The following is a 12,128-nucleotide window of genomic DNA, read 5'->3' on the forward strand; positions in this document are numbered from 1 at the left end:
AGAATAGAATTTCCACACTACAATGCTATTTTTTTCCCAACATTTCTCAGTTCTGTTCATGATTGCAATTTCACTCCAATTACAGGTATAAAACCCTAAAAAACTAATAAAAAAGATTCAATCATTCATATCGTACATATCTGAAGAATTAGCTCCAAACACAACGCCCGAGTACAATTCATCCTAATAACCGTCGAAAACAATACAGACCTAACGGAAAATACAATTACCATAGAGAGTGAAGTTTCCAAAACATACATGCTTGTGGATTTGACTTTCTCATTATGGCCAGTAATGTTACCTATACAAAAAATGCCAAAAAGATCGAAAGCGATACCCGAATTCTCATCGCTGATAAATGACATAGCGGCATTAGTTACTCTTAAACTATATCATACATGTGAGTAAAAGGGCCAATGAATCATTATACAAAATGTATGGGGCATAGTTCTATTGCTACAAAATAGTTGGCATCACAAAAGGCTCAGGATGAAACATCTTTTATACCAACTGAAACCTGGTGCAGAGTCTTCTGTTCACAGGATCACCCCAAGGCTGTATACCCAGTTCAAACGATAAATCAAAATCAACTTTAAACATCGACAAATATATCTTTAGGACTAGAAAAATGTGGTAACTCAGAATAATTTAACTAACCTCATAAGAAATATCCTATATTAGACAAATCTTGGTCTGCATCACTTGCTCTTCCCCCTTTTTCTTTTTTTTTGTGGAAAAGAACACTTGCTCTCTCCCTTCAAACAAGCAATTGTCTCTTTCATAGCATAAACACTCATTTTCTTGACCTGTTTCAAGCATAAGTCATACTAAAAACTTGCTTCCAATTTTATGGGAGACGAAACTCTTCCATTGAAAATATAAAAAGGTTACTAGACAGCTACATAAACAATATGTTTCAACAACACATTAAAGTCTCATTTGATAATTCTTTGGATCCCGTTTGACTAAGATTTCATTTTGTTTTTAGTTTTTGAAAATTAAGCCCATAACAAAAACAAGTTTTTAAAAACTACTTTCTTTAATCTTCAAAAATTAGCTTGGTTTTTTAAAAAAATTAGTAAAAAGTAGATAGTAAAGCAAGAAATCTAGAGGTGGAAGGAGTGTTTACAAGCTTGACTTTTAAAAACTAGAAATAAAAAACCAAATGGTTATCAAACAGAACCTTATTTTTTGGTTTTTGGTTTTGAGAAAACATCAATAAAATAAAACTTATTTTTTATTTAAGTAATTTGGCTAGGGATTCAAATGGTTACTCAGAGAAGATGTTCTGACTGCAAAATTGTAGAAAAAGACATGATTTTCAAAAACAAAATACTAATGGCTATCAAGTGGGGGCCGAAACATGTTTCTTCTTAGATTTTATAGGTTCTATCTAATAAAAAAAAAATTCTAAAGGATTACTCTAATAAAGACTAAAGTTTAACCAAACAACTTGTTTGAACATTGTTAGAGATTTTAAGCGAATAGAAGAGCCTGATGGCAAGTAATAATGGGTTACCTCCAACTTGTCCTCCTTAGCCCAATGATTTGACGGAAGCCTGCGAAATTCTTCAGTCAAGTGGATGCACTCTTTAACATTCTCGGGTGACACAAAGTCCAAAGCAACCTTTATGCATGACTATGGAGAACATGAATTGGAACGTAATTAGAATAATAGCCATGCACGGATTTAGCCAAGGAAACTAATCATTACATAAAATTTGTTCGAACAAGATATTTCAATGATAAATTAAAACATCAACTACTACTAAATCCCTTTTTCTTAATCCACGAAAAGTTGAAAATCATCTGAAGGCCCCATTTATGCAACTGCTTCAATTATCCATGTTAATGTGAACAGCATTTTTTGATCGACTATTTGGAAAATTAAAAATAAAATAAACATAGAGCACTCTGGCAAGTTGTAATTCCAGATCATGGCATTGATAATATGATTTAGATTCGCTAAGGCCATTACGCATCTGAACTTTTCACAAAAATGACAACTAGACTATTATCGTTAATGGAAACTCAATTTTGTATGTAAAATACAACTTTTATAAATAATAAATAAAAATAAAATACTTGTTGGATGCGATGCTAATATGCTTTAGTTCAAAAATATAGGAAATATTTGTTTTAAGTTGGCATATATTCTAATTTACTGAACGATTCAGAATAAATAGATAATGAACTAACAATCTTGAAATGTAAGAGTAAGACCAAAAGGTCCAACTGGTGAAGAATCAGCTAAAAAACAAACCGAGTTTTTTTTTTTTAAATAAGAAAGTTGGTTCAACCAAGAGGAGAGGTTCGAATACCCCACAACCACTCTGAATCCCCACCCCTACATGTTTGTTGAACTCTCAAAAAAGGGAGAGAAAAAAGAGAGGATGAGCTAATAAACTTACTGCTCAGAACTGCTATCTAGACGAGTGTATCTTAAAGCATGCAAGGAAAAAAAACATAACTATATCTCTGGACTCTTAAAATCCAAACAATTACATCAACCAGTTCCTAAAGATCACGATAGTTACCTTTAAGTTTCTGACTTGATGAGGACAACCAGCAGGAATAAAGACAGCATCTCCCAGATTTTGGACAAATGTCCAAGGTTCAATTCCTGTATAAAATGGAAGCAGAAAATGATTATTGTCAAGATTGATGGTAATAATAAAATCTAGCCTAATAAAACGCGACAATCTAACCATATTCCTCCTTGAGCTTTCGTTTGTGTTCCAAAGTCAAATAAAATGACTGATCATGCACGGGATGAAACACCTGGATTGCCAAAACAAGAGCACCTAATAAACATGGGGAAATGTCTTGACAAAGTATAAATCTTAACCTAAAAATACACTACTTATAATATAGACAAGCTTACAGAAGTGCAGATAGTTTTGGTATGAAACTTCTTGTCAAGATCCACAACAGATCAAATTTATAGAAATGTACATTATTTCATAAGTTAGATCTAATGTATACTTAATTCAAAAGAAGCCAATTCAAATATAATGCAAAATGGCCAACTTTGATCAACTCGCTAGAAGTATCACAAAGTAGGAGATTCCTTTGTGTTTCCTTCAAAGCAACTGATAGAAATTTGGGCAGATAGGAGAGAATTGTGTTTTTTTTCTTATTTCAAAATGGAATAAATAATAGGTCTAAATAAGCCAAGGATACTTCATAACATTGATCTATGGAAGGGTAGCTCAGCCCAAAAATACTGGAATTATTAAATAAATTTTTTGAGAGAGAGAGAGAGAGTCCAATTGATGATCATAGTAACCTGTGGTACAGGACCGGCATGAATGTGCCTAAATTCTCTGAAATGCTTGTTGAGATATTGCTGCAGTAGGGGAACATCTTGCCTACGAAAAATGTCCCACAGTGCACCACCATCAGATACATCCAAACTTCCCATTTCTTCTGATATTTTCGCTTCGCTACAAGTTTCTTCGGCTAGATTTACCTTTACAGACTCATCAGGGCCAGTTCCATTGTGTTTGTTCAAATTTCGAAGATCGCCCTCTTCCTCATCACCTCTCTTAGGGCTTGATGCATCCTCCAATACTGAATTATTGTTTTGATGACCAACTTCACAAACATGTTCCTTTCCATTTTCGGAAATGCTAGAGGGGTCAATGCAAAACTTGCTTTCATCAACAATATTAAGATCTGTCATAGCACCATAAATTTCTTCCTGGTCGTGTGCAAGATGTTTTGCTTTTAATTCTTTGATACTATGTAAATGCTCAGGCTGAAGTGTGACCTTGGTAGCATGAGTAAGAACATTTACCTGAAACAAGACAGCATAAAATTGTTTTAATTCAAGTAAAAACAAAGCAAACAATCGCATTAAAAGAAGGGTAAGCATTAAAGTAAAATAACAAGTAATAGCAATCATCAAAGAAATAAGATTAGCATTTTTTCACTTTTGTTGCTGTAAGCTGAACATATACCGTTTCTTACCAGTATCAATCAAACATGATCAGAAGATCTTAAAACAATCTGCTAACCAAAATTCTTAAATGATGATAAATGAAGGCCAACAATTAAATTTCTGTTGTCATGACAGATAATTTGAAAGTTAGAAAACTTAATAATGAAAACTCTAAAGATTATCCAAAGTTAAGAAATCAACCAAACAAGTCCCTCATCAGAGAACAAATTTTCAGGCAGCAGCACAAACAAAAATTACCGAGTCACATGATAGAATACTCTTCAAACAACCAATTCCCTCAAACAATCTCAAAACATAAAAAAAAAAAAATTAATTAATTAATTAAAAAGAAAAGTTCCCTCTAAACTGATCGAGACACAGATTCTTAAAAAATTGTAGGATGCAGAAACTGAAAGGAGACATCTGTAAATCTGTATATTACGCAACAACAAAACTGATCGTGTAATGTCATAGATGATCTAATGCTGGCTTGTATTGTGAATGATAAAAATTGGAAATAACAAATCCACAAAGAATGGGATACTGATTATCTCAATTTCAAAAGGGAAAATAAATATAGCTCTACGATGAGAGAAAATTAGATATTGACATACTGCATCAGACATATCACAGTGAAGCTTGGTAACAGAATCCCCACGACCAAGCTCCTGTGCAACTCCATAAGCAATATATGTCTTAGGTCCCATATCAGGTTTTAGAGATTTATCCGGCAAATTAACAGCAAGATTTAGATTGCCTTTAGAAGGATGTGTATATTCCTTAAAAGGTAAACAACTGATAAATTCAGCATTATGACGGGGCAAGCATTCCTCAAAATGATTAGATGGGGGCCAGTCCTTGAGTTTCAGTATCCGAGGCCACAATTTTGCATCAAACTGACCATCTGTATAACCAATAAAGAATTTGTGGATATTGACATCAAGCTGCAATTTAACAAGTGCATATCAGTTTACATAGTTAAAAAAAATAAAGTTATATACCCTAGAATATAATAATATAATGGAAATGCTTGCCCAGCTGAAATATTGATACATTTCAGTATTAAGGAGCAAGGAAGCAATGACACATCAATTTGAAAAAAGAAATATTAGCCAAATTGAATCTGGACCCTATCTCTAAAGTTCAAATTTTTTTAAATGGACATAGATCTTGAACACAATTTCAACTACGAATTCAATTTGATGTTTCTGAGCCGAAAACCGCTGAATATTTATGGTTGAGATTAAAGAAGTTGCTTCATCCATACAATAAGAGAAATGTAATTTTTACAGATTCATTGCATCGATTATCAAACTTTATGAATCACCAGAATAAATAAAAGGGTTAAAAATCCATAATCCAGTCACCAGAGAGCATCCAGACCAACTAAAATCCACTTCAAATCAAGACAGAAACTACACGTTCCTGATCGTACCAATTAATCAGATAAACAGTAAATGATAAAGATAATTCTTTACCAAGATAATCCCAACAAAAACATGTTTCATTAGCTTTATAACAAACAAAATAATATAAACATTTCATTTTCTTGCATTCTTCTCTATCATTAGGGGTATGCCAATAAATAAAAAACAAAAAACCAAACCCAACAAGTCAAATTATAGGTATCATTTTGTAATACCGCAAAATTTACTTCAAGGAAAAATGAAAGCCAATATTCAATTTGGTTTTCAGAATTTATACTGATTGAACCAGAAATTTTAATTCAAGGGAAAATGAAAACCCATATTTAGTTTGAATTTTGGAGTTTATACAGATTGAACCAGAGAAAAACAAATTGAAGAATATTAAAATAGTAATGCATTTTATAATCCCTTTCCCACCTCATGTTAGCATGTAGAAAAAGCAATTCTCTCCTCCAAAGTCAGGTTCCAATTCCCTCCCTTGATCCATCCTCTTTGTTTTATCCATCAAAATACAGTTCTCGCCTCTCAGCCACTCTTCAACTCTCTGATAGGCCCCAAGTGACTAAGGTATACATGTGGAAGCATGTGAGAGGAAGGGGAGGTAATACGTGAGAGAAGGAATGTGTAGATTAAGTGGGCCCTAGGGAATATTGTTAGTTAGAAGGGCCAAGGGAGGGGTATGTAAAGCCGTTGAGGCTATAGGGAGAATTATTTTTTGACAATTTCCTTTGTACTTGGTTCTCTTTATGAGATTTGGAGAGGAAGGGGAGCTCTCGAATTCTCCCTATAGCCTCAACAACTTTACATACCCCTCCCTTGGCCCTTCTAACTAACAATATTCCCTAGGGCCCGTTAACCTACACATTCCTTCTCACATGTATTACTTCTCCTTGCTCTCACACGCTTCCGCACATATACCTTAGTCACTTAGGGCCTATCACTCTCACTGTGGTTGCAAACGTCATCACTGTTGGCTATAGGAGGGTGTTAAACTTTATCCCCCCCACCCCCCTCTGTGTGTGCACACATGTTTGTGGGGAGAGTGCCTGGTTTAGTTTGATGAATCAATGCATGGAGTTTCCTTTAATATTCAAGCTAAAGTGAACAGAGAAACGGTCTCACAACAAATTGGGGGAGGAAGTTTGAAGCTTAAATTATTTCATTTCTAGCAAGGGAATTGAACTGACCTCACACCAATCCAGGCAATCAATGGCCTTGACTTCCAACTGTTGACTATGTTTCGTATGTGTAATTTGGCGGAAGGCACGCCACATGACAAGAGGTTCCCAGCTCAAGCCCGATGTAGTTTCAAGAACATTGCTAACAACCACAGGCTCACCTTTGCACCAATGCCACTGAAAATGCTTTACGTCTCCAGCTTGAATATCCCTGCCCCTAGGACAATATAAATAATTATCACTTGAACCTTGTCTCGAAGCAGCTTTCTTCAACATACCACTCTCAAGATCAATTTCACCAGCTGAGTTAAAGCATGAGCACCACTTTCCTGCAGTTTCATCCACATCCATTATCTTGTGGGTTCTGGCAATCTCCTCGCCTTCATCCACCAATTTAGAGATTGAATCTTCCAATATACATCTTAACTCTAGAAAACCATTACCACAACCACCCAAGTTGGGTGGTGGACAAGGAACCCTTCCATCTTTTTCTGCTTTCCATATGAATGTTGATTCCACGTCATCTCTAGGAGAAGATTCGGCAAGCACTTTGGCTTTACCTCTTTTTTCTTTTTTATGTCCTCCACCATGCAAGTACTCAAACCCTCGATTAATATATGGTATTATCTCTTTTTTCTCACAACACCGCATATCTCCTTCACGGATTTCTCGGCAACAGTTGATACAAAGGTCAAAATTACAAGAAACGCATGTTCGATGAAAATCAAAAATTGATGTTCTACAAATGTCGCTGCAAATAAAAAATTTGAAATCAGAATGTTCTCAAACTAATACTACACATGTATCAAGGGAAGAAAACTTATAAAGAATGTCTGTACCAGTACATTCGCTCATTTTCTTCACAGTCTACCTTCTCCACCATCAGATCATGAAGAGGCAAACCTGCCAAAAGCAACCCCTTAATTATGAAGTAAAAAATGGTAGATTAAGTTACAAATTTGGTCCCTATGGTTTAGAGAACTTTAAAATTCAGTGCCTTTGATTTAATAATTACTGTTTCATCCTTATGGTTTGATAATAACCTCACAAATAGTCCATGCAGTTCAAATAACTAAATGATCTATTGAAAGAACCTGAGAGCATATCAACCACAAGAAGTGGGTCAATATATGTTTTAATAATTGAAAGACCCAATTTTTTTTCTTTTCTTTGTGAGTGTCCGAGCCAACTTACGATCGACTAATCTCACAGGACAACCCGTCTAACCCTACAACATTTGGGTGTCAAAGAAACTCGTAGGAAATTAATTTCTAGGTAGGTGGCCACCATAGATTATACTCTTGACCTCTTAGCCATTTATTGTGACTGTCTCCTTTTTACCACTAGGCTATTCAAATAATTGAAAGGCCCAAATATTACACAAAGGTCAAAAGAAAAACCAGGTCAAAATATGTGTTGCTGCTATGCACTAAAAAGGACAGTAAATTCCTTAAATATAAGCTACCATACAAATATTCGTCCAGAAGAGTAAAAAACACAGAATTCCAAATTCAACAGTTTAACAACACTAAGAACGAGAATTGCTTATGGTGGAGTTAATTACTAAACCCTAATTCATGGACAACACGAAGTACCTAGCCTTGTAGCCTCCTCTTTTTTCTCCAACATCTGTTCTTCATTTAGCCGTTTTAGAAATGGTAGGAGTTTACATAGTACATATTTTGCATGCTCGACCTTGCTGTCTTCTGTGTCTACTGGTTCCATGTTCTTCAAATTCTATAATTACAAGGAATTATTCATTTTAAAAGAGAGTGTCATCAAATGAACAGAAATAATCAAGAAGAAGCAGTCGGAAAAAGGCTCACGTTAACAGGAACATCTAAACGCAAACATGCTTTACAATTGCAATTCCCAGAGCAAACGGGACAAGATTCTGCAATTGCCTCTTCTGATGTATGAGGGTACCTACAGAACAAGAATTACACCTAGTAATTCGCAAAGGGAAAGGGAAGAATGAAACAACCATATACCATACAAACAAAGCAACATAAGACATAAAACTTAACCAAAGTACTGATTTTAGATTTAGGAAACAAGAACATCATCAGATGAATAATCTTTTCAAGGCTTCAAGGACATAGAAACTCAAGATAAAGGCTTCTGTAGGTTCACCAAACTCTCGATTGAGTATGTTTATTTACTCAATATGATAATTCAAATCTCCATAAAATCATAGCATAAAAATTATTTGATTTTTTGGTCCCAAGTACTGGAAGGATTTTTAGTTGTGAGGAAGTCTTAAGTGCAGGCTTCAGCTTAGGAACATAAACTGTGACTGATCACTGTCTCTAGCTGGTGATAATGATATCTATGCAAGGGAAGCAATGAAGAAGTTACCATCTCTTCTTGATTGGTTTCCCTTACCCCCTCAAACTTTAGTGGAAGCTATCAAACATCTACAGTTTCCAATGTAATCACCTAAAAAAATAAAATAGGTCTTCTGCAACTGAAGTGTGTCTACCCTTTCAACAAAAAGCTAACTGCTTTAGCTTAATGCTATCCATGCACTGCTATGTGAAGTGTGGACTGAAAGAAATAAAATATCTACACTTTACCGTGACTGCCCTTTAACAAAAAGCTAAACTTCTTTAGCTTAATGCTCCGTGCACTTACCCAAGAGGGTGGCTTCCCCAGTTAGATAAAACTCTTCATAAAGGACGTCAGTCATTGGGTACTTTTGTAGTAATATGTGCAACCATTTTATTTCCTACACCGGTGTTAATTGGATAGCCTTCTTATAGCTCTAATGATAGTCCTCTACTTATCATGATCAGGATACTGTCAGAAGAACTATTAGGGACCATATATATGATGGAGGTGCTATGGAGGGGTCAACCTATTTGAGATGCCCAGGTATACCTACTGATCCCTAGATCTCTAGATTTATATGTTCATTTTGTATCGTTGCATTCTGAACTTTGTATCTTGATCAATAGCCTCTTTTCAATATATCAATGAGAAATTCATAGGACCATATGGATTGGATTTTTTAAGCTTAAATCAAATTCTGTAGTAAATTGCATTTAATATATCTTGATTCCTACAATTGATTCTGCCTCACACGGTTAGTATAAGAATAAACAAAATATTTCCAAGAAAATTGATTGCTTTTATAAATCTATAAACTTGGAAGGAATCAACAGAAAGGAAAAAAAAAAAAAAAAACAAACAAACGGTTTTGCCTAATTCTGCAGACTTCCAAATTACAGTGATGCTTCTCCTAATAGTTTGGAAGAAACTCCAGGACAAATTCTCTGCAGGTATACAGCCTTCCCGTTAAGTTGATAAATACAATTAGAAAGGAACACAAGAATTTTCCGAGACTCCTCTAGGAGAAAAATGACAACATTTGGGAGAAAGAGAAAGCTTTGGGTTTTCTTTGGTGATTTCTCTGGAATCAGTTTTGTAAATGCACCTGTGTTATGTATTCAAATTGGAGTGCTTCTAATTGAACTCCGTGGCTTGGAAAGGATTTTCCTATCCTCTGGTGTTCTTGAGTATTGATTGAAAAGTTATTGCTTATGAAGGGAAAAAGGCACATTTATCTCATAAATTGTGGGATAGAATGGCCTCACAATCTACTATCGACAGATCACCACTGCAGTCTACATGAGAAACTACGAACTAGCGGTGCATCAATTAATGGCCAGCTATAACCACGCAAAGTAAATAAACAATTAAACACGTATGATCCTGCTAACTTAAAATTAGCAACGATGGCAAAAACAAAAGATGAAAATAAATAAGGAAAATTTGCCTACCAATTCTGCAAACAAGGGATACAATATCGCTTCCTCCTACATTTAGTACAACGTACCACACGGCCTTTATCGTTCCTCTGGCACTGATGGCACATTAAAGATATATTCGCGATGAACTGTTGATTCACATGGAAAAAAGACAATCATAAGTATAATAAACAAGGAAGAACAAAGAATTACACAACTCCCAAACTGTCAGTTCTTACTTCCGGATCCAACTTATTGATTTTCTTCTCGCCCTCTGGTTTAACAAAACTTTCCGTTCTTAGCGCACATCTTCCACCACGTTTCCTTCTAGAAGAACCTCTCCTAGTTCCAGAAACACCAGATTTTCTCTCCCTGACATCATATGCTTCGTCTTCCTCTACCGGACTCTGTTTTTCTTCCTCGTCCAATACATTCCGATTCGAAGAAAATAACTTCTTTTTCCTACCCCTTCGCCCAGGCTTTTTAAAAGGAATCTCCTCTTCATCATCATCATCATCATCAAACTCGTAAACCTCATCGTTGTACGAAACTCTCGCCTTCTTTCTCAAACTCATCGACGAACATTGAGTAGAAACCCTACGTTCCAATTGGCCATTTTTCTCACCAACAGAACCACCCTTCTGCTCCTCACCATTGTCCTCCCCTTCATTCCGCTGCAGGGTTTCCCCTTCTTCCGTCTTCGTCTCACATTGCACCTCGTTTTCGCCGTCGCCCAAAAAACCCTTGTCAATTACTCCAACTTCAGTCCCTCCATGACCAACCCCGCTATTAGTTTCAGTATTTTCAACGTTCCCTTCAGTTTCCCGACCCTCGGCGACAGTCACCGGTTGGCGCCGCTTTCTACCTCGCGCCATGAAAGGAATAAAGAGAGAAGAAGCTGAATCGAAAGAAGAAAGAGTAGAAAGAAGAAGAAGAAACACAAGAATTGAAAGAGAAGAAGAAGAAGTTTTGGAGCAAACTAGCGGTGTGAAGAAGAAGAAGATCGTAAAAGTAGAGGAGGGTTTGGGGAGAAACTGTGGGTAGACTTAGACATGTCCACTTGTTTTCCGAAAACTGGCGCCGAAATTTGGAGGGTTTTTTTTTTTTTTTTACCCCTTTTTGCCTCGATCTTACTGCTGTTAAATTTCCCTTTTGGAGGGAAATTTTATCCACCGATGGAAAAACGAAATTTATCCATTGGTAATTAAAAGTTAAGACCATGTCATAAATACGATGTTCGCAGTAAGGTTGTCAATGGATCGGTTCGACCCGGTTTTCTTGTATAATCGAGGTTGGACCGTTAATAATAATAATTTTTAAAACTGGAGAATTCGAACACAGCTGCCTAATAGCCCTAATTAAATTGAGTAACTTAATAAAATAATTACTCGCTTTGATCTTGTTCACCTTCATATGAATCATAATATTAATAGCATTGAACTTCACAGGCTATTTTTTTATTTGATATGAATGAGTATCTCAATCAATTTATGCACCTTAACTAATCATATGTGACCACCTGATTGACCCTAGGTACTAAAGAAATTCTTATGATTTTAAGTTTTAGGTAGATGATCATTGTGGATTGAACTTATTCCCTTGAGATGAGAATGTCTTTCTTGTCTCCTTTCTCTATGAAATTCTTCTTTATATTCTATGGAAATTTAGGCAAGGTTTTACACAAAATATATTATATATTTTCTGTCTCGTTTCTCATTTAACTTGCCGGGAATTTTTTTCTCACTTCCTGAGGGTGAAAAGAATACCCTAGTCAAGGACAATTAGTTGATAGCTCCTAATTTGGTTTGGATTATTTTTATACGTGAGTGTG

At 35.5% G+C, this 12,128-nt stretch overlaps 1 protein-coding gene across 1 annotated transcript; it reads right to left on the reverse strand.

Annotated features, from left to right (window-relative positions):
• Positions 1-211: 211 nt before the first annotated feature.
• On the reverse strand, positions 212-11,373 carry LOC120067115 (lysine-specific demethylase JMJ27-like). Its single transcript, XM_039018536.2, has 13 exons — positions 10,537-11,373; positions 10,331-10,446; positions 8,375-8,474; positions 8,144-8,285; positions 7,388-7,451; positions 6,558-7,299; positions 4,558-4,887; positions 3,290-3,799; positions 2,709-2,781; positions 2,538-2,623; positions 1,520-1,639; positions 658-806; positions 212-555 (listed from the first exon to the last, which is right to left on the reverse strand). Exons 1-12 carry the CDS (start codon positions 11,170-11,172, stop codon positions 699-701), a joined length of 3,027 nt encoding a protein of 1,008 aa, XP_038874464.1. The 5' UTR covers positions 11,173-11,373; the 3' UTR covers positions 212-555; positions 658-698.
• Between the last annotated feature and the right edge of the window lie 755 nt (positions 11,374-12,128).

The sequence above is a fragment of the Benincasa hispida genome, chromosome 12 (assembly GCF_027475165.1).
Source record: "Benincasa hispida cultivar pf3 chromosome 12, pf3_genome.v1.1, whole genome shotgun sequence".
Taxonomy (NCBI): domain Eukaryota; kingdom Viridiplantae; phylum Streptophyta; class Magnoliopsida; order Cucurbitales; family Cucurbitaceae; genus Benincasa; species Benincasa hispida.